The 21258-nt window shown below is 43.7% G+C and overlaps 1 protein-coding gene across 1 annotated transcript; it reads right to left on the minus strand.

The window, feature by feature from the left end:
- Positions 1-4538: 4538 nt before the first annotated feature.
- Positions 4539-19669, minus strand: SPMIP5 (sperm microtubule inner protein 5). The gene is made up of 5 exons (XM_063133257.1): positions 19612-19669; positions 16782-17003; positions 12165-12351; positions 9958-10055; positions 4539-4699 (listed from the first exon to the last, which is right to left on the minus strand). Exons 1-5 carry the CDS (start codon positions 19667-19669, stop codon positions 4539-4541), a joined length of 726 nt encoding a protein of 241 aa, XP_062989327.1.
- Between the last annotated feature and the right edge of the window lie 1589 nt (positions 19670-21258).

The raw sequence follows: 21258 nt of genomic DNA on the forward strand, positions 1-21258 counted from the left end.
TGCAAACTGTCCTGGTGGCGCACTCAGTCAGTCTGGCAATTTCGTTACCCACCAGTACTGTGCAGCGAGTGTTTGGACCCAAGCCCACTGTTGGTGTGTGCAGTGACACATGCCTAGTTGCACCCAACACCACACTCCACAGAAAGAAGCACAGTGCAGATGGACAACATATGCACATGAAGAAGCTCATTGGGATTGGATGGGATGCCAATCATCCATCTGCCCTATATTACAGATGATTGGTACCCATATGTGATAGGGAGATGTCAAGAGGTATGAAAGGTGAGAAATATGAAGAAGAAATGGCTTGGAGCTAGGAGTGCTTACATGGTGAAGCTTTAGTGTTCAGGGGCAAAGGGAGTATGGGATCTCGAAAGCAGAGAGAGAAAGTGGGGGGATATTGTGATTATATACTTAGAATGCAATCCTATACATGTTTAGACAGAAATAAGTCCTACAGCTCTCTGCATTCCTGAAACAGCATGGTTGCCTGAGGGATCCTGGGAGTTATAAGACTTATTATTGTCTAAACATGCATAGGTAACCCTTCCTTACTGATGAGTCCAAAAACACGTTAAAGGGAGAGTGAGAGAGGGTCCTCAGCAAGAAGCCCAGGCATTCCCTCGCCATGGCAGCGGTTAACTGGGCAAGGATCATTGGATGAGAGAGTGCAAAGATGGGCACCCAACCCTAAGAGTTCTAAATGTCAGTCTGAGTGTATGTCATCAAGACTGCTCTCCTGAAATCACACTTAGTTTAGAGATCCAAGAAATGGCTGAATCAGTTCATAACACTGAATTCAGATGAACAGCCAACGTGGGAGAAGACATGGTCAAGCCATCGACAAACTGAATTGTTGCTTTTGGCCATGCTAGATTTTCAAGCAGAGGGAAGGAGCTGGGCCAGGAACAGTCCAGTGACATCGGGGGTGGGGTGGAGTGGGGAGGGGAGCAGGCTCGGGCTTTTTTAAAAAACTTACCTTTTGCTGGAATGCAAGTGAGCTCCGGCTCCTTTGCCTTTAAAACAAATGGCGGACAAGACTAGTGCAATGTCACTCCTCCCATCGGGGATGTCATGCTTCCATTTGGATACCCTGGGATGATCCCAGAAGCAGGTAAGTCTGGGATCACCCCCCCCCCCAAGATAAGGATTAAAGTATGGATTGATCAAACCTATAGAAATAAGAAGAAATGTATACATTAATTACTCAATATTGAGGGCACAACAGAAAATGTGAGATTTCAGCTTCTGAGAAATCTGTATCACATGCTGTATTGCAAAAATTATTAGAGAGTAGTAACCAAACTTCTCATATATCATGCTATATAAAGAAACAATCAAGGCAACACAAAGCAAACTGAAATCTAGACTAGTTACTTATTCTTTACTGCAGTACATAAACATTCTATTACATACACTCAGAATATTTTTATTTATTTCTCCTAAGGAAAGAGTGATATTATTTTTGTCCTTAACTCATTTAGACATACGCAAATATTACATTTGTCTACTCACTAACACTGAAACTTTCAGACACCCCCCCCCTTCCAACATGTAGTAAGAAATTAGGGTAGCCAGCTTTTTTCTTGATTGGGTTCTTAAGCCTTTACCATCCATGTAAAATTCAACAGGCAATGTTGTTGTTGTTTCGTTCTGTGCCTTTTTCTGGCCTGGATAGGCTAAATTCTTGTTTGTCATTAAGGACTCGCAAGACTTGCCAGAAAAGAAAAGAATGAAAATCTTATGTGGACATCCAGCCTCATTTGCACCTCCTGGTGTAGTAGCTTCCGCAAAGTCTGTAACAGGGGTGGAAAACCTACAGCCTGAGGAGCACAAGTGGACCTTGGCTTAGTTTCATGTAGTCCTAGGATGGCTACTTACACTTTGCCAAAGTAAGAGGACAAAAGAGGATACAAATTTTCATAAAATTTTCATAGGCTAATTTACATGCAGATTTAAATTTAGAAATAATTACTATAATTTAAATAGAAATGCAACACCCCTCACCATAGTGGGGGAGAGTGTGACCCTTGTGCCTGCTCAGTCTGTTTTCCAGGTGCTCACTCTTTATTTTTATTATTACATTTATATCCTGCCTTTTTTCTTCTAAGGAACCCAAGGCGGCATACATAACCATCCTCCTCCTCCTCTTCATTTTATCCTCACAACAACCACCCTGAGAGGTGGAATGGGCTGAGAGTCTGTGACTGGCCCAAAGTCACCCAGTGAGCTTCCATGGCTGAGTGGGGACTAGAATCTGGATCTCCTGACTCCCATTCTGACACTTCAGCCACTACGCTACACTGGCACTTGTGTCTTAACGTTCTTTATCTTTAAAGTGGACTTGGTCTGGTCTGCCCTTCTAAAAGGGTGCCTTCAAATAGAGGACTGACCTCTGTAAAGTAGGACCCAGGGCCTACCTAGAACTCAGCCTGGTCTATGCAGACCTCCTCCTACTCACTTTATTTCTGGCTCCACCCACCTTTGGCTCCAGCTCCGCCCACCCAGCATTTAACTCCCACCACTGGCATGCAACTCCCAAAGGAATGCAGCCCTTGATGGATGAGGGGGAGGGAGGTTTCCCCACTCTTGGACTCTTAATTTTGCAAGCTGTTCTTGTGCATAGGTACTGGAAACAGAGTGGGGTCAAGAAGCCACGCTCTCATCTTCTCCCCATTTTCAAATTTCCCCTAGAAAATAACCTCTTCCCACCCCACATTTTAAGCCCTTCTGGTGCGATTGCTCACGTCAATATATTCAGAGTTAACTATGGGTTCCCAAACATCCTCTTTTAATAATGAAGTGGAGCAGCAATCACTTGCCTGAGTAGTGTTTAAACAAACACTTTACAAAGCTATCACATCAAATGCAAAGTTAAATGAACACCAAATTACTGTCCATTTTCCTGGCTTTCAGTGCTAATGGAGATATTTTTGTGACCTCTCCAAATGCTTAATTATTATTTTTTAAATAGCAACATAAAAAGATTTGTTGTTTGAAAATGCAAGTGGCTATAAACCACATATTATTTGTAAATACAGCATGTTCCTGAATCATTCATTTCAGAGACGCACGGAGGCCTAATTGGTACATATTTCGATTGACAGATATTGTTCTCTTGTAAAGGTGTCAAATTCTTCGACTATGTCAGTGACAAGAGACCCACTGCTTGTGATATATAAATTAGGCTTCTTGCCGTATAATCAGTCATATGTATTAGAATGCTATTTGCAACAAAACATGTTCAAAATATGTACAAGTTTGATTGGTTTTTCCTCCCCACTTTACTTTAATATTATGCTATTCACAGCAAAGTTTTTGATTTGAACATTAAAGGAGAAAACAGTCAAGGTGTTATCAGCATCGTATCAATTAAGAGACATTTGATTTGAAAAGGTGGTGTAGCTTATTGAATACATTTCCGACTTCAAAATGCAGCTTTTGCTATCAACAACATCATGTCACCATCGGTTACAGCAGGAAAAGTGTGATTGTGTGGTAGTTTAGAATCATAATCTGCCAGAATTTATTATTATGCTGGGCTGTAGTAGTTTTCTTGTAAATTTGAATTGTGGACTCCACCTGGCTTATTCCATTTTCTCCTACAGGATTGCTTTTTACCCCTCAGGCCTTACTGGATATCAATACATTTCACTGTACAAAAGAATTAGCCAAAATATTGTACAATGGAGACAAATCTGAATGCAGCTTTCAGTGTGCTTGCACTTAGCAAGTCATTCGCTCATTTCCACAGCAGCTTTCCCTGGCCCATACTGTATAACACAAATGGCTTTTAGAAGTGGACCATTAAACATACGTTTTCAGTCAGCCCAGAGGACTGTTGTTAAAAAAAGAAAAAGAAAATAAAGTCAACTGGGTACGTAGAATTCACTGAGAAGTTGTCTGGATTGTGGCAATATCATTCTGCGCTATCTCTGAGGTAGTCCTCAAGAAACCCAGGCAGGATCTACACTACTGCTTTATTACAGTTTTGACAACTGTTTGGGCCCAGGACACGTTCCATATACCATTTTCAAACTGTTTTCAAAGTGTTATATCCTGCTTGGTGTAGATCTGTTTCATGGAATGTTTTCATTGCAACACACATAAACATAAATACACACACACACACACTTGTATTATTGTTTATTCCAGTTTTGACTAAACCCCTTTGAAAATGACTGAGGCTTCCACTTTGAGAATTGTCATTCTGACACTTGCAATTCCATCTGAACATTCAACATTACATGTTTATACTTTCTTCAGGACAAGGGAAGCTGAATTTTCTGAACATATCTCTGCACCTTTTCCCTCCCCTGAAAATGTCAGTGCAATCACTTCCTCCTGCCCCCCTCCTTTGGTCCAGAGGAATTCACATCCCATAAAGAACGTTATGGTTCTCACCATCCACCATTACACTCCTTTGCAAGTGAAAACGTCAGCATATTTGAAATACTTACAAGCCCTCTACAATTTAGGCAGGCTCATCTCAGCCATTATTGTATGTTTTTATTTGTGTACTGCCAAAGTTCAAAACATTACGTGATTAAAGCTCTTTTGTCTTCCTGGATCTGCTCTTGAAGCTTTTCAGTCTTACGTTTCTTAGCAAGATAAGCACCATAGGTCATGTCAGTGTGGTTACATACAGAACAGCTTCTGCACACATTCCCAAAGGTCTTTCCAATGCCAGAACGTTCATCTGCAAGAGGCAAATGTTTATGTTAATGCTCAAAGCCATGGGAGACTCTCCTCTCTTAGCACAGGGGCAGGGGAAATCCCCCTTGTGCCCCCAGCATAATGATTTGCATGGATCAGCTGAGTAGGTGGGGCTGGGAACTCTGTATGTGTGTGAGAGAGAGAGGGAGGGAGGCTGGGTCCGCATAACACACTAACGCACACTCAGTGGTAGAGTGTGGGATGTTATTGCAATGTGGGTTGTGTCAGGTATTTGATTTGAAAGTGTTCATATCTAAGTGGAAGTTTTTCTGGAACTGAAGAACAAAAGTAACAACCTCTGAGATAGCCATCTCAAGGTCTTTGAGAGTGGCCAGGATGTGCAGCTGGATGGCTCTCTGACCAAGGCCGTTTTCCCATGTGTTTTTTCCTTGAGGCATAGCAACACAAGCCTGGTGATGCAATCCAGTGTTCATATCTGGTTGGTGGCCCAGCTACGCCCCTATCTGGACAGGGATAACCTAGCTTCAGTTGTCCATACCTTGGTAACTTCCAAATTAGATTACTGCAATGCCCTCTACATGGGGCAGCCTTTGAAGACGGTCCGGAAGCTGCAGCTTGTGCAAAATGTGGCAGCCAGATTGATAGCTGGAACAGGGAGGTTTGAGCATATAACACCGATTCTGGCCCGCTTGCATTGGCTGCCTATATGTTTCCAAGCCCAATTCAAGGTGCTGTCTTAACCTATAAAGCCCTACATGGCTTGGGACCACAATACCTGATGGAACGCCTCTCCCGACATGAACCTATCCGTACACTGCGCTCAACATCTAAGGTCCTCCTCCGAGTGCCTACTCCGAGGGAAGCTCGGAGGATGGCAACAAGGGGGAGGGCCTTCTCAGTGGTTGCCCCCCGACTGTAGAATGATCTTCCCGATGAGGCTCGCCTGGCGCCAACGTTGTTATCTTTTCGGCGCCAGGTCAAGACCTTTCTCTTCTCCCAGGCATTTTAACAGCATTTAACAACGTTAAGTTTGTTTTTAATGGACCCCAGAATTGTTGTTTTTAAATGGATACTGTTGTTTTTATGTTGTTATGTTTTTAAAGTTTTTGTATACTTTTAATGTTTACTATTTTTAATTGTTGTAAACCGCCCAGAGAGCTTCGGCTGTGGGGCGGTATATAAATGTAATTAAATAAATAAATAAATAAATAAATAATATTGCATGTGGACACTATGATTGGCTCACAAAGCTATTAATATGTGACATGTGATTGAAGAGTGTGGAGAGTTTGTGTGAAGAGCTATTGTGTAAAGTTCCTCAACTATGTTATGCTCTATGTAAATATTTGTAAAGTAAACTTAGATTAGTAGTCCAAAACGCTGTGTCTGAGTATTCCTTCACTTCGTGAACATCTGCCTGCTGCCAGTGACCTCTGTCTCTGCTGACGTGTGCTTGCACTCTGTGCATGCGCTGAGGGAGTGCAATACATCAGACTCCTAACAGGTTGTTTGGTGAAACATGGGTTAGCATGTTGTCTGAACCCAGGACATTTTCTTCAGGGTGGCTTATTAACCATGCAGTGTGGCTTGTTAACCACCCTGAACAACCCACCAACAAACCATGGGTTCTAAAGGTGGCTTGTTTGAGAAAAATAAGCCACACTGCATGATTAACAAGTCACCTTAAGGAAAATGTCCTGGGTTCAGACAACATGTTAACTCATGGTTCAGCAAACAACCCGCACTCAGCCAATGAGTGTGGGTTAGCGTGTTGTGTGAACCCAATCAGAGAGAGAATGTATGCAATATGCAGGAATGGTATTTGTGTGTGTGCATGTGAGTGAGAAAATATGGAGCCACATGTCAGCAACGGTCCCTCCCACTGCTGCATGCATCTCCCGACATTCCATCACCAGACCAATTCATTCCTCAGGCTGAAAATGGTTCTCCACCTGTGATATACAATTTGTTCCAGTGCTGAACCCCTGATCTCAGAGCCTGGGTCCAGCTCCAGCTGAGAGCCCCTTCCCTCCTGCTGTCACCTGTAACTGCTGAACTTTCCAACTAAGATTGTAGTGCCTGAATTTGCTTTCCTTTTCCCCCTCCTCCTCCTCCCTCCCAATCCCTTTTCCTTTTGTGTCATGTCTTTTAGATTGTAAGCCTGTGGGCAGGGACTGTCAAGAAATACTTTTGTAAGCCACCATGAGAGCCTTTTTTGGCTGAATGGCGACATAAAAATCCTTAAATAAAAATAAATAAATCTCAGGGATGGCCGAACTCTGAACTTCCAGAGGGCTACCTGCGTCAGTCTGCTGCAGCCAAACCAACAAAGAGCCTTCGTTGCGCCTTCAGGGTATAACCTGCGCAGAAGGCAGTTTCCACTCATATCTGTTCTCAGCCAGATAGGGAAGTGGGCATGAAAAACATGCAGATGTTGTGTTCATGTGGCTGCTGCCTCCAATCCCACTGTTGGGGCTGTGCATGGAAAGCCCTTTCCAAAAGGCTAAGATTCTGCTGACTGGCTGTTTGGGAGGGGAGCAGGAGCGGGATTATCTCTCTCTTCTTCCCAACCACCCCAACCAAACATCTGGTCGCTGAGCTTTTTGCTGCTTTGAAAGGATTCCGCCTGTGCAGTCTGAGGGGCTTCACACCAGCAAATTTGGACCAGAGCAAAATGACTTCTCTAGCTTTAATTGCTGTATGATGCAGCCTACAATTATGTAGGCTTCTGGAACATTGAGCTGTTGAAAGTTCTCCATCTCCTCAACAGTTAAAGGTACAGCCAGTGGAGGCGGGTGACTCTGATCTCACTGGGGTTGTGAATCCATTCCGGGTTCTAGATGTGCATAGGAGTGCACATCTGGCTAGTCTCTATTTAATGGTATCAAACAGCTGATGCCCCCCCACCCGAAACAACCCTCTATCACCTTCATCTATACTGTGCAGATGGGACATCATGCTATTGTCACTGCAGCTTCTAAGTATTCTGCAGTGGCTCAAATACTTGTGTAATACAGAGGAGGCTGGTGGCTCTGATTTCGGTGGGGCTGTGAATCCATTCTGGGTTTCCGTCAGAACCAGCCAGAACTCTAAAAGAGCTATCCAAAATGATGAACCTATTTCAGAGCCAGGGTTCAGCACATTGAATAGCAACTTTAGAGTTCTGGCTGCTTATAAATGAAACCCAGAATGGAACCACAGCCCCACCAAAATTGGAGCCACCAGCTTCCACTGGTGGGTACAGCAGCCTACCTCAACCTGGTGCTGTCCAGATTTGGGACTATTCCAGCATTCCTGACCATTGGCCAGGCTGGCTGGGTCTGATGGTAGTTGGTCCAAAACATCTAGAGGGCATCAGGTTCAGTAAGGCTGAGTACAGGATCCCTAGTACTGAATTGCTGATGATTCTTCACTACTTTCCAAATTTGAAATTGCCATTATTCCCTAATTCAGGGGCTTGTTGCAATGTTTTTTTAATCCTACCACGGGTGTTTATGATGACAGATGAATTTCGTCATCATTTTTAAACAGCCCTGTACTATTTATTTATTTATTTATTTATTACATTTCTATACCGCCCAATAGCCGAAGCTCTCTGGGCAGTTCACAAATAAATAAATAAAATAAATATGATTGAAATTGCAATAGAGATATACAGGCATACTATATTGCTAAGTATAAAAATTTCAATCTATAAAAATGCAAATAGGATTTTAGATCATTTGTATTGTAGGTATTTTTCTGCTCAATAGTTTAAAGTATGTCAGTTCACATAACCCCTTTTTCAATATTTTGATGAATCTTTTTAAAAAACCAACTTCTTTAAGCCACTGTAAAATACATTTTACCTGCAGTTTTATGTTGCCATTTTATTGATTTTACGTGGCTATTATATCGTTTATCATTTTCATTGTGAACCTGCCTGAGAGCATTTGGGGATGCTGAAGCTGTGGGATATAAATTCAAACAGCCAACAAAAACCGTTGAGAAGGCTTTCAACCCAATTTAGGTTTTTCCAGATAGATGTTTTGTATTCTGTGTCTGCCATGCTATATCATCAATATTCTCCCTACTTTCTTTTCTCTTTTGTTCTCTTCTTTTTCCTAACTAACTGTGAATTCTTTAAATTAATGTTGTAGCCTGAGATTCTGCTGGAACCACTTGAGGACAAACAACATTTTCTTAGCAGTCAAAGGCTCAGATTTATTTGCCATGATAAACCGGGGAGAAGTGGGAATATGGTAGGGATTCCCTTGGCCCTTCTCCCTGATTTGTATAAATTGGGAACATTTATATAAATTGGGAGACGACTTTATATAAAATGGGAAATATACATTGCTAAATTCTGCATTTATGTTACTGCAGGTTTCATGAGGTTTAGAAGTAGTGCAATGGGGCATGTTTATTCTTTTAAACATGTATGTTAAAATGCTTACATGACTCAAGGCTACACAAGAACTGAATAAGTAAATACCCTAGGATCAAGGGTAGGGAATATTTTTTTCTGTTAAGGGCACATTCTCTCAGGGATGGACAGAAACAAATCCAATGGTGAGCAGGACCAGAGCCAAACATGGGCAAGGCTACACCCTTCTCTGTCTGTCTCTCTGTGACCCTGTCTCTTTCTCTTTCTCTGTCTCCCCCTTATCTTTCTCTCTCTCTCTCTCTCTCTCTGTCACTCTTCACTCTTTTTCTCTCTGTCACCCTCTTCTCTCTCTCTCTCTCTCTCTTTCTGCCACCCCTTTCCTCAAGCTGCTAGGAGAGGGACATATCACTCTTGCTGGAGGTCTGAACTGATCGTTTCCAGAGAGCTTCTGAGATTAGGCCATGGGACACAGGTTACCTGCCGCTGCCCAAGATAATTCAAATAATTAGGTAAGTATACATGTAGGAGCTGTTCACACCTTCAAGTTGACTCACAGGACAGTGTGATCACACCTGCCTGCCTAATATTTGATATAACCATAACATCTCAGTGACATGCATTTAGATATATATGTGAAGTATTTGCAAGTTGAGGGTGGGTGGTTCACGTCAATAAAACAGTACAATCAAGCAGATCAAAATCAGCAGAAAGTCAAGAGAAGCAATAGCATAGAAGTGGTAGACTTCCTGACACACCTTTCAATTAATGCAACCTTTCAATGGGCCTGTGCACAAAGGAATGCACATGCAAATACCATTTTTATCCCAACCTATTGTTGAGACAGGTGAGCATAATCCTGTGAAGAGGCCCATAGTAAACAGTCAGTTTCAAAGAATAAAATCCTGAACCCTTACGTGGAATATGGCCGGTATACTTAGGCAGCATCCCTTCAGGTCTGTAGAATCTCTGGTGTGGCCGTAATTCTTTGGGTTTGGTTACATGTACGTCTTTCCTAAAAACAGAATAGCATTAGTGTTTTAGCATTTGCAATTTTCTAGTCTTTGTGACTATCAACATTCTTTGCGAAGTTTGGTTATAGCAGAAGTCAATTTGAGAGTCTTGTCATATTCTTCCTGCTCAGTTTTCTTCACCAAATTGTTGAAATTAAATTTTGGGGTGGGCGGAGGCTGGGGGAAGACCGATTCCATCTAAGATTGCTATCTTTTCTCCTTAGAGTCTGCCTTTAATAGCTGTGTGACAGACGTAAGTGAAACAGTTACAGTTTTCCCATCCATTGTATCACCCATGCTTTGGATGGGGGGAGTTGGTGGTGGTGAGCTGTGGAATATCTGGATTTTTATAATGCTAAGAGCAAAGGACCACACATTTTTGGACTTGGTACCCAGTGAGGTTTGGCTTTCTTGTTTCCTATTCCAGAGGGGGGAAACGAACACATTCCTTTTGTATTCATTGTCTTGCAAAGATGTTTTACTGAGGAGGAGCAGTGGTCAATGGGCTTCTTTACATTGAAGCAAACCCCACACACTCTGGGGCTTCGTTTTCCAGAGTCTTTGCAGGATTACGAGCAGCACAATACATGCGCTTCCTCCCTTTTTTTTTGTTTCCATTGGATCAAGTTCCATGTTTCATTTATACAGCCGATGGCACTATGATATCACGCGATTCCAGAAGTACACTACCTCTTTTATGGCAGTTTATATTTATTACTGCATTTTCAGCGATTTATAAAATGGCAGAATAAAGCTTAAAAATGATGGGAGAGGCACCGGAGGTTGACAACGTTGTGAAAAGGACCTGCGAACTTCCATGAGTGAACACTCACGAGAGCACAATAAATGACTCGTGTAGAAACAGCTAATATGGGCATGTATTTGAAACATCCTCAACCCTCCAACCTTTGCTACAAATGTAGCTCCCTGACACAAGACTCAGCCTGGCACCATTTTGACAGAGCTACTCTCTGCCACCCTGCATTGCCAGTGGTTTTTAAAAACAAACATTAATCTCATGGTGGATTATAACTAGAGGCTTTTCCTGCTGCATGACAGAATTCAGTTTATGGTCACTGCTGGTGACCTGACATCTGTATTTGTAGAACCCTGGCTATCAATGCTCTTGCATGGCTTTCTTAGGAAAAATAGTGCCAACCTTAATTTCACCTCCTCTCAAGCACCCACTATGAAGAATGCAATAAAGTTTAGAAAAACCTGAAAAGTTTCGGAAAGACATAACAAAGCATTATCTAAGCCAGGAGTAGGCAACGTGTTTCCCATGGGCCCCAATGCGCCCCAGGACACCATTACTGGCACCAATCAACATGTCCTATCCCTTCCATTTCCTTTTTATATTAACTCATTTTCTTGTTGGCAACTGTGATTGCTCTAAAATACGTTTCTGTTGGTGCTGAAAACTGTGGGCTCAAAGGAGTTGTTCAGTGTGTTGCTGCAGCTCAGAGCCCACCTCTGCCTTGTACACAGTCTTTTGGGCAGATTTCTTCTCCTTTGCCACACCTCCCATGGCAGCCATTTTGTTTTGCATATTGCCAAATATACCCACAGCCCCAAAAAGCTGCCTATTCAATCTAAAATTTATATATATAAGACTATCCCCATAAGCCCACTTTCCCTGCAGAATTGGGCTCTCGCCAGCCCAATTCTACTGGGAAAGAGAGCCGTCCCAGAGGCTTCTGCCAACCTGCCAAAAAGCTGTTTGGCAGGCTGGCGTGGGTCTTGATTCTGCAGGGATAAAGGGCACAGAGGGATTACTCTTCCTGCGTGCTCCCTTTCCCAGCAGTCATGACAGCAACTGCGGTGTGTGTTGGGGGGGGGGGGTTGAGGTGGACCACATGTTGCCCACGGCTTGCCCACCACTGATCTAAAGCAATTTTAAAAAAAATTAATGAGGGCTTTCCAGGTTTTCCTCTCTCTTCCCACCATGTTAATAAATACTCATGCAAGACGACCAAGGTATGAGAAAACGGTGTAAACAACCAAGAAATTACAACATCTGAACATCTATGGATATAGCATCCTGTAACATCATGTCAAAATGATTTGTCAGAGGCAGCACACTTCTGTCAGAGATCTTTATGGCCACGTACATTGGTTCTTTGGCAGCAGGCTCATGCTTGGCTCTATCCAAGGAGTCCTTAAAATCTTGATAGCAGTTTTCTGCCATCACATGGTAGCGTACTCCATGGCCATACTCTGTGACCTTGGACCTGGGCACAAAGCCAGTCCAGCCTGGAATGGGTGGCTCAAGTAGACTTCTTTTTGTTTCCACAGGCCCTGCAAAAGGATCCAATGGGCATTATTTCAGTACTTACTAAGGCTAACAGCAGCTGTATAGGGAGGGAAGAAAATGATATAAATTGGACTCATCAGACTAACAATAGTTTAAACTCAGGAAGGGAAGTTTGCACCACGCTTGGCTTTGTTCCCTAGCATTTCCGCAAACCTTCACTAATGTGAAAGTAAATTGCCTAGATGCTTACACTCTTTTTCTTTGGACCTCAATTAGCTGTCAGGGAACGCCCCTTGGTTTATTTAATCATGTATTTTTAAAGGCTACAATACTGTGGAGTTTGCCAAAAGTGACATGTGGAGTGCTGGGCACAGGACGAGGGTGCTGAATCGTAGGCCTGTGGCCCAAACCAAGCCTGCCTGAGGTCCTAATCCAGCCCTGTGGGAATGTTACAGTGGATATTACACCATCAACCAGATACTGTTGAACATTAACTGGAGGAAGAATGGAATATTCACTAAAGGTGCTCTTTAAAAACACTACAGTTTCAAGGGAAAGGAAGGAGCAAGAAGAAAATACAATTTTAGAAAGAAGAGAGAGACAGATGAGTACAGTTCCCTTCAGTCAGAGAGAGTTCCATACAGCCCATAGGTCTAGTTCAAGGATCTAATATCCGGAGAGAAGACAACCTACAAGGTCATATCATAGGTCCAAAGCTAGAAGTCTTAAGTAATTCAATAGTAAATACATTAGCTCTCTGCTTGTAGCATTTAAAAAACCTCAAGGATTGGTAGCGCTTCAGCATTTGAAGCATATTCTGTACTCCTACCTGTATTCACTAAAACCATGAGTATGATTACAGCCAACATTAGGGTAAATTTGCTAGAGAGTCATACAGAGAGAGAGAGAGAGATAATAGCAATCACAGTTCCTCAAGTCCTGGTCTTGCAGAGCCACCCCAAACTGTACCATCTACACACTAGAGGGGAATAAGCATGGGGGAACCCTAAGGTTTGTAGAAAATAGGAAAGGTATTTAGAACCACCACTACTCTACCACTCTGCGAGGGGAGAACCTGCAAAACCAGCCCAATGTAGACTGAACATGCTCAGTGGCCACAGAATACGGACTGGCTGTTGGGAGCTGGAATGGAAAACCGGATCGGAGGGGCAATGGAGGATGCAAAACAGGATCATTCTCCACACTGCACCATTTTGTTTCAGGTCCCACTTGAAAAAATAATAATGTACACGTAATAAGTCGGAAATATTGGAGGCTGGTGGTTGCAATGTCAGTGAGGCAGCAAATCCGTTCCAGGTTCCAGTCGGAGCTCTAAAGGAGCTATCCAGGCTCCATACCTTAGATAGCTCCTTTAGAGTTCTGACTGAAACCCAGAGTGGATTCACTTCTCCACTGACATCGGAGCCACCAGCCTCCGCTGGTCAGAAACCTCTCTCTTGGAAAATTAACTCTGAACACACATTGTTTCTTTTCTGTTCCTCTAACTGAGTTTTTTGAGGTCATGGAGCAGGTCCATGTAGCTATAGATAAAATCGCAAACAGAAAGCAATTTCTGTTGCTCCTTGTCTGTAATAGCAAAGCTATTAGAGCCCTTTGTCATGGCTTAGAGCCGCTAGTCTCAGAGATGGATTTCTTTTTTTAAAAAATTTTTTTTTACAAAAGACCTGAGAAAAGCTCCTAGTACTTCTCCCAAAGAAGGAACTGTCATTACCCCCTTAAGCACTACAATTCATCAAAACAGACGTAATATCTCCTGTGCCTTCCCATGCAGCGTTCAGGCGGGATGCTGCTGTGAATTTCTGCTATGACAAAGCAAAACCGCTTTTGCTACTAGAATTTGGTGCCTGCACCTGAGAGCGCAGGAACAAAGGTCAATGCTGTACTTCCAAAGAAAATCAAAGCTGCCTCAAGTTTCCACATTTTCTTACAAGAAAGGAAACATTCACAGCCATTTCTGCCACAATGGCTCACAGCAAATGGAACTCAACCCACTAAAGCCACTCACAAAACAAAACACTGCTCAGCATGAATGAAGATGGGAATGTGTCCTAAGCCCAAAAGCCAAACGTTCAAACGTGTTTGCCTTATGACCTATTGGAAAGGAGGCAGGGAATTTAGGGAGCCAGGCAAAAAAGTTGTCAGGAGATATAAGTATGGAACCTCTTGGGATGGTGGTCTAAAGCTACATAGCACCTTGGCGTGTCATATGCCATAAGTAGGACATGCCCTGATCTAATATAGATTTTCCTACCTTGAGCCCAGGCTCACCACACCATTCCCAACCTTCTTCCTCTGCCATCAGAGCCTCCCACCTGGGAAGGTGCCCTGTGTATGTGTGTGAGCAAGAAATAGTTAGATAAATGGAATGAGAGGGAGAGAAAGAGCAAGGTTAGGGACTGGGAGGGGAACAGCAAGGTAAACAAGGTGGGGGAGAGAGAGAAATGGCAAGGCTAGAGGTTGGGAGTGAGGAAGCAAGAGCAAGGCAAAGTGGTAGAGGAGAGAGAAATAGCAAGGCGAGAGCCTGGGAGTGGAGGCAGAGAAAGAGAAAGAACAAAGGAGAAAGGTCTGTGTGGACAGAAGAAGATTGGGGAGGAGCAGGAAGCAACTCTTTCCTTCTGGAGTGTGTTCAGAGGAGGGCAACAAGGAGGGGGTCTGGAAGCAAAACCTTATGAGGGGAGACCGAAAGAACTGGGCATGTTTAGCCTGGAGAAGAGAAGATTGAGGGGAGACATGATAGCACTCTTCAAATACTTAAAAGGTTGTCACACAGAGGAGGGCTAGGATCTCTTCTCAATCATCCCAGAGTGCAGGACATGGAATAATAGGCTCAAGTTAAAGGAAGCCAGATTCCGGCTGGACATCAGGAAAAACTTCTTGACTGTTAGAGCAGTACGACAATGGAACCAATGACCTAGGGACATTCAAGAGGCAGCTGGACAACCATCTGTCAGGTATGCTTTTAAGGTGGATTCCTGCATTGAGCAGGGGGTTGGACTTGATGACCTTATAGGCCCCTTCCACTATTCTATGATTCTCTTCCTGCCTGCCCAAACACTGATCAGCAGCAGATTCAGGAACAGGGAGAAGAACCTGGAATTCTAACATTTTTCACATTTTTTAATTAAAAATAATTTTTCGAGGGGGGCATGGAGTGAAAAGCTTCATGGGGAGTCTTGGAGGTCCAACGGGCACAATGGTACCTGCGAGTGATGTATTGGTGACCCCTGACTTAAGGTAATGTCCAAACTCAAGTTCATAGACTTTTGCAGCTTTCCCTAATCTCACACCTTTCAGATGTTTTGGGCTACAAATCCCATCTTCCCTGACTATTGGGCATACTGGCTGGGACTGACAAGAGTTGTAGTGTGAAATAACTGGAGGGCACCCAGATGAGAAGATTGGTTTATTGTGTCCAAACAAGCCAGGATCATAACCCAGCATTAAACCAGAGTTTATTGGCAGCTTACAAAAACTGGCTTGTCTGGGCTGCTATGCCTGCTTAGTTTGTTTACCTGCTCAAACAGGCTGCATGCACAAGTGTGCTACTCATTTAGATTGTGGTTTAATAAACCAAAATTCCTGGCTTATGGTTATGAGCAAACAAGGTCATTGCACCTGGCCTTAAATATTCATACAGCAGTGAATCTAAGGATGTCCTGTGCAAGAGGCTATTTAGAGTGGAGTAACCGACTCCCAAAGACTCCCATCAGCCCTTGATATGATCCACCTCAACAACTCTGCAACAACAAAATAGCACGGATCCTGCACGCTGGAAAGGGCAAAGCAGAAGCTTAGGGCCAAACTAAGTATTCTTCTAATTATGCATAAAAGAGCAATGTATAATTGGTTTATTTAATTTAAAGTATGTGCAGCCCCAATTTGGACTGGGACTGCAGCCCTCTGGAACTGAGTGCTTTAAGCTACCCTGCACTTATTTTCATCCTGAAATTCCACTCCTCACATAGCTGTATGTGTTAAAAAAAAAGGGAAGGAAAAAACCCTCTATCTGAAGAAACAATATATTGTTTCTGGGAAAACTCATCCCCCAAAATTCATTGTGGTGTAGCTGCTAAAGTGTTGGACTGGGAGTCGGGAGTCTGGGTTCTAGTCCCCACTCGGCCATGGAAACCCACTGGGTGACTTTGGGCCAGTCACAGGCTCTCAGCTTAACCTACCTCACAGGGTTATTGTTGTGAGGATAGAAATGATGAGGACGAGGGTTATGTATGCCACCTTCGGTTCCTTGGAGGAAAAATGGTGGGATATAAATATAATAATAAATACATAAAATAAATTCCCACCTCCCCATCCCCAAATTCTGCTATGCATGATTAGAAGCATGTTTAGTTTGTCCTTGAGAATAAATCTCCCTGCCTGATAACAATATTAAAGTGCTAACTTTTGGAGTAGATTTAGCTAAAGCCAAATTTATTAGAAATTATGCATACTATACCCAGCACATTGGGATGACGTTGGTAATTATAGTCATCAAGTATGTTTATTATCTCTTCATTGGAGCAAAGAGGTGGGAGCTGTGGAGCTGTAGCTGCTGTGCATCTCAGCTCATTCGCTTGGTCACTCTTTCTCTGAGTAACATCACGAAACGCATTCACACACCACACAGAATCGTTTCCAAAACTAGTTCCAATTCGGTAGAATCTAAGAGGGATGTAGCCTAGAAGAAACAACAGGAAAAAATCCATAAGCATTGTTAAGAAGCCATCCACAGGACAGTCTAGGCTTGCTTAGACAGGGGCTCAGTTCAGACAACACATTAGTCAACGCAGTGTGAAAACTCAACGGTTGAGTTTTTAGAAGGTACTCCCCACACAACATATTCTAATGCCACCACTGTGTGCCTGTGAGCTACTGTGGAGTTGAGCAAAATCCATCGTGATGTTTGATTGACAGTTCCTCCACCCTCTCTCCTCCCCCAGGCTCCCAATGGTATCCCATCAGCCATTATTGCAAAAAACCCAATCTTGGCTGCTCTCCTAGAGTGGCACTCTCTCCTTTTGACACGCTTGCCAGGGAACTCTGTAGCCAGTGGGAAAAGTCAACGCAACACAACGGAAAACTCCACGGAGCCCTCCACACAACACAATGGTTGTGCAGGAACTCTCCTCTGCACAGCGTGGATATTCAGCATGGAGTGTTTTCCAAAAAAACTCCACCATGGGGTAGAGTTTTACCACCAGACAAACACATTTCTCAGTGGTGGAGTTCTAAAATCACCATTGAGAAATGTGTTGTCTGAGTTGAGCCAGAGTTTCCTAGGTCAGTAGCCCCTGGGTTGTCACATTCCTATTATCTACTTATTATCCGTGTACCTGGCCGAAATGGGCTTTGTGTGAGTTCATAGTAAATGTATCAAAATGATGATCTGACGGGTGACAGACATTTCCCAGATCATCCTTGCCTGGCTATCCCCAGTTTGTCAATTTGACATTTGTTGCCTGGTGATTAATTTATATTCACAACACGAAATCCACCTGTTGTGGCTTTCCCACACCCACAGTAGACACATTACTGAACCCCACCATCCCATAGTACAAATCCCCACTCTTAGCACCAATCAGTCTTTGACTCTACATTCTAGGACCCCTTCGGCTTGATTTAGCAGAATCCTTCTGCTTGCCATTAGGTGTCCAGGTCCTGTGCTCACAGGGCTCTGGGGAAAGGTACCAGCAGCAGAAAACTCCTTAAAATGGAGCAACGGAAGGGTGAAGAAGACATGCGTATATAGTTGTGGAAAGCACGGGGGCGGGGGGGGGGAACCCAAGTGTTGGAGCTTTCTCTTGAATCTTTGTATGATGTTTAATTATCAAAGAAACAGGTCAAAGGGAGATTTGATATTGATGGTTCCAATCTAAAACCTCTGTTACAGCTGCAATCAGAGGAACTACAATTCTTATCAGGGCCAGTCAGAATGGCCAATGGTCAGGAATGCTAGGTATTCTGGTCCACAACATCTGGAAGGTGCCAGTTTGGGGAAGGCTGGTCTAGAAAACCATGAGTGCAAAAGAGGCTCACTAATCTGCCAGTAAAAAATAACTCCCCCATACCAGCCTTGAGCAAGAAGTGTGTCTGTGTGGTGGTGTCCCCAGCTCCCTCAGACAACGCAGAGTAGGGGTGTGCAGGCTTCAGGTTGTGGGTCTACTTGGGTTTTTCACTAGAACCCCAAGATGCACCAACTGGAGTCTTGTGCAGAAGGCATACACATGTGGTTTTTTAAAATATATATATTCTAGAGTAAGCACAGATGTCTTGATCTGGACTGAGACCATAGTTAGGGGAGTAGGTGGGTTCTAACTCTTTCCTTCTGCTGCTGTCCTGATTAGGGTCTCTGCTCCTGCATTTATATTGCCGAACAGTGATCCATTAAAGCAAATGGATCACTACTTATCAATATATACTGCAGGCACGAGGGGGGGAGGGGATCAGCAGCAGGGAAAGGCTTACAGTCCCACTAGCCCCCATGCTGAAAGGGGCAACATTTGGAAAGAGAAACAGAAGTGGATAATGATGGAGATTGGAGGGGATCTTAGAAGCAAAGAGACAAGAGTAGGAACAGGAAAGGCAAAAGAATGGGCAGGATCTTTAGACGTGTAGAAAAGGGGATAGATCCTTAGATAAAGGGTGGTTGCCTTGGTTTTAGCTGCCAAGACCGGGGGGTGCTTCGGATGGAGACACTGTGCAGCTATTCCCTCCTTTGCTCATTAATGGATTTCCTGCAGTATGAAAAAAAGACAGAAGAAGCAGGTTGAAAAACACAGGAGGGATGTAAATGGAAGATGTTGTTATCTGGACACACACATACCTTGCAAAATTCTGTGAATGAAGCAAGGCAATGGCATGATAAAAGCCTCATCTGGAAGCACCCCTGGGTGCTTGGCTAATGCGTTTGACATTTCATAGTATACAATGGTAACTAGGAAGCTTTTGCAGGCTAATAAAGACGACAATCCTGTTTACTTCTGGTCTGTACCAATATACTAAGCAACAGCTACAGCAGCCACCCCCAAACTAGTGCGCTCCAGATGCTTGGATCACAACTCCCAGCATTCCTGACCATTGGCCGTACTGGATGGGGCCGATTGAAGTTGGTCCAAAACATTTGGAGAGCACCAGGTTGGGGAAGACTGAACTACAGTAAAACTAAGTGAGACCGTGATTATGTAGAAGCTATTCCTTGGCTGCCCCTTTAGCGGGATATATTACTCTTGCCAAATTATCAGCTGCAAAATGGACTCAAACCTCAGGCCACGGTTATGAGTTATTACCTGTGTATCCTGGTATCAAAGGGTGGCATTCATCTACTTGTCGCCGATACGCTTTCATGCTTTTCCAAACTATGATGAAAGAAAGCGAACATTCACAATAGAAGTCATACCCTAATATTAATAAGCCTGTTCAAGAGGTACACCATTCAAAATATACGAACGCTTCAATTTGTCAAAACCTTTAAGAAGTCTTTTGCTTCTGCATGTGAATACATTACCGAAGTACCATCCCTCTGTTCACAGAAGCAGCTATGGTGAGGAAACTTTCCAAACAGAACTCTTTCAAGACGTCATTTTTGTTGTATAGGAGAGCTTGTAATTCACATGGACAACTGAAGACTCTCAAGCAACCCAAAAGCAAGGGTCTAGTATTCTGTTCTCAACAGCAGCCAGCCTCTGGGAGGCTCACAAGCAACAGTCCTACCCTCTGAGTATCTGAGTACTCATATACCGCCTCTGAATATGGATATTCCATTGAGCTATCCTGGCAAATACCTAATACTAGGCATATTTTCCATGAATTTATCTCATCTTTTAAAAAGCCACCGAAGCTCCTGGCCATCACTGTCACAAATCTTGTGGTATTGAGTCCAGCAGCTTTGGGTTACCCTTACTGGCATCCACTGTTACTCTGAGCCAAAGCACACATCACTATAAAGACATAAAAACCAGGACCGTAGGGGACAGATGTTAAAGCCCCCTTACCACCCACGCTGGTACCCTAATCTGGATTGGAACCTTGGCACTTATTCTAGTCTTTAGAGTAAAAAGTAGCTGCTGCTAGGTCTTTAAGGTAACATGTGCTTTGAGTCTCCACACCATATCTGGATTTTTGTATACAGTAGGTCTGGGGACTGGAAATCCCATCAGCCCCTGCCAGTATAGCCAATGGTGATTATTCATGGGAGTTCCAGTCCCAATAACATCTGGAAGGCCACATATTCCCCATTCTTGGTATATAGAATATCAGAGTATTTTATATACCAAAAGAGACAGAATGAATGAGAAATGGTGAGTCAAGAATAAAAAGCTTGGGCTCAATCCAGACTGAGTCATACTTACAGTAGACCAGGAGGTAGGCAACCTGGTGCCCTGCAATGTTTTGGACTACAACCCCCCCTATAAGCCCTGATTTTTACCCATGCTTATTTTACCCATAAGCCCAGGCTGGGGCTTATGGGAACTGTAGTCCAAAATATCTGGAGGGCACCAGGTTGCCTATTCCTGGAGTAGACCTACTGAAAGCAATAGACTTAAGTATTTCAATTTCAATGGGTCTACTCTAAGAACGACTAAGTCTGGATCCAACTCCTTGAGATCAGAACAATGACAAGGAGGGTGCGGAGGAAGGAATGAAGGAAACCGGAGCTATCGCTTGCCGCTGCTGAGAGCAGAGCGCAGGAAACGTGGGGACCCTCCCGGTTAGGCTTTGCAAAGCAGCTCCCAAGAGAAAGATTCGCTCAAGGAACAGGGAGTGGAGCCATTACCGCGGCAATCTCCGCGAGCAAAACGATCCCACGCCGAACAAGCTGGCTCGGCTAGCGGGCTGCTTCCCTCCCGCCCTCAGCAAGAGAGGGCCACCACCTACGCTGCCTTGCCCCACCACGGCCATTGTGACCTCAGCTGGGCCGCCCTTCACAACACGTG

Source organism: Elgaria multicarinata, chromosome 8, assembly GCF_023053635.1.
Source record: "Elgaria multicarinata webbii isolate HBS135686 ecotype San Diego chromosome 8, rElgMul1.1.pri, whole genome shotgun sequence".
Taxonomy (NCBI): domain Eukaryota; kingdom Metazoa; phylum Chordata; class Lepidosauria; order Squamata; family Anguidae; genus Elgaria; species Elgaria multicarinata.

Coding starts and splice junctions, on each gene's coding strand:
- SPMIP5 (XM_063133257.1), bottom strand. CDS start 19,669: ATGAAAGCGTATCGGCGACAAGTAGATGAATGCCACCCTTTGATACCA. Junction 12,352..16,781: donor ACGTCATCCCAATGTGCTGG/GTATAGTATGCA, acceptor ATCCTTTTGCAG/GGCCTGTGGAAACAAAAAGA. Junction 10,056..12,164: donor CCTGCTGCCAAAGAACCAAT/GTACGTGGCCAT, acceptor TTCTGTTTTTAG/GAAAGACGTACATGTAACCA.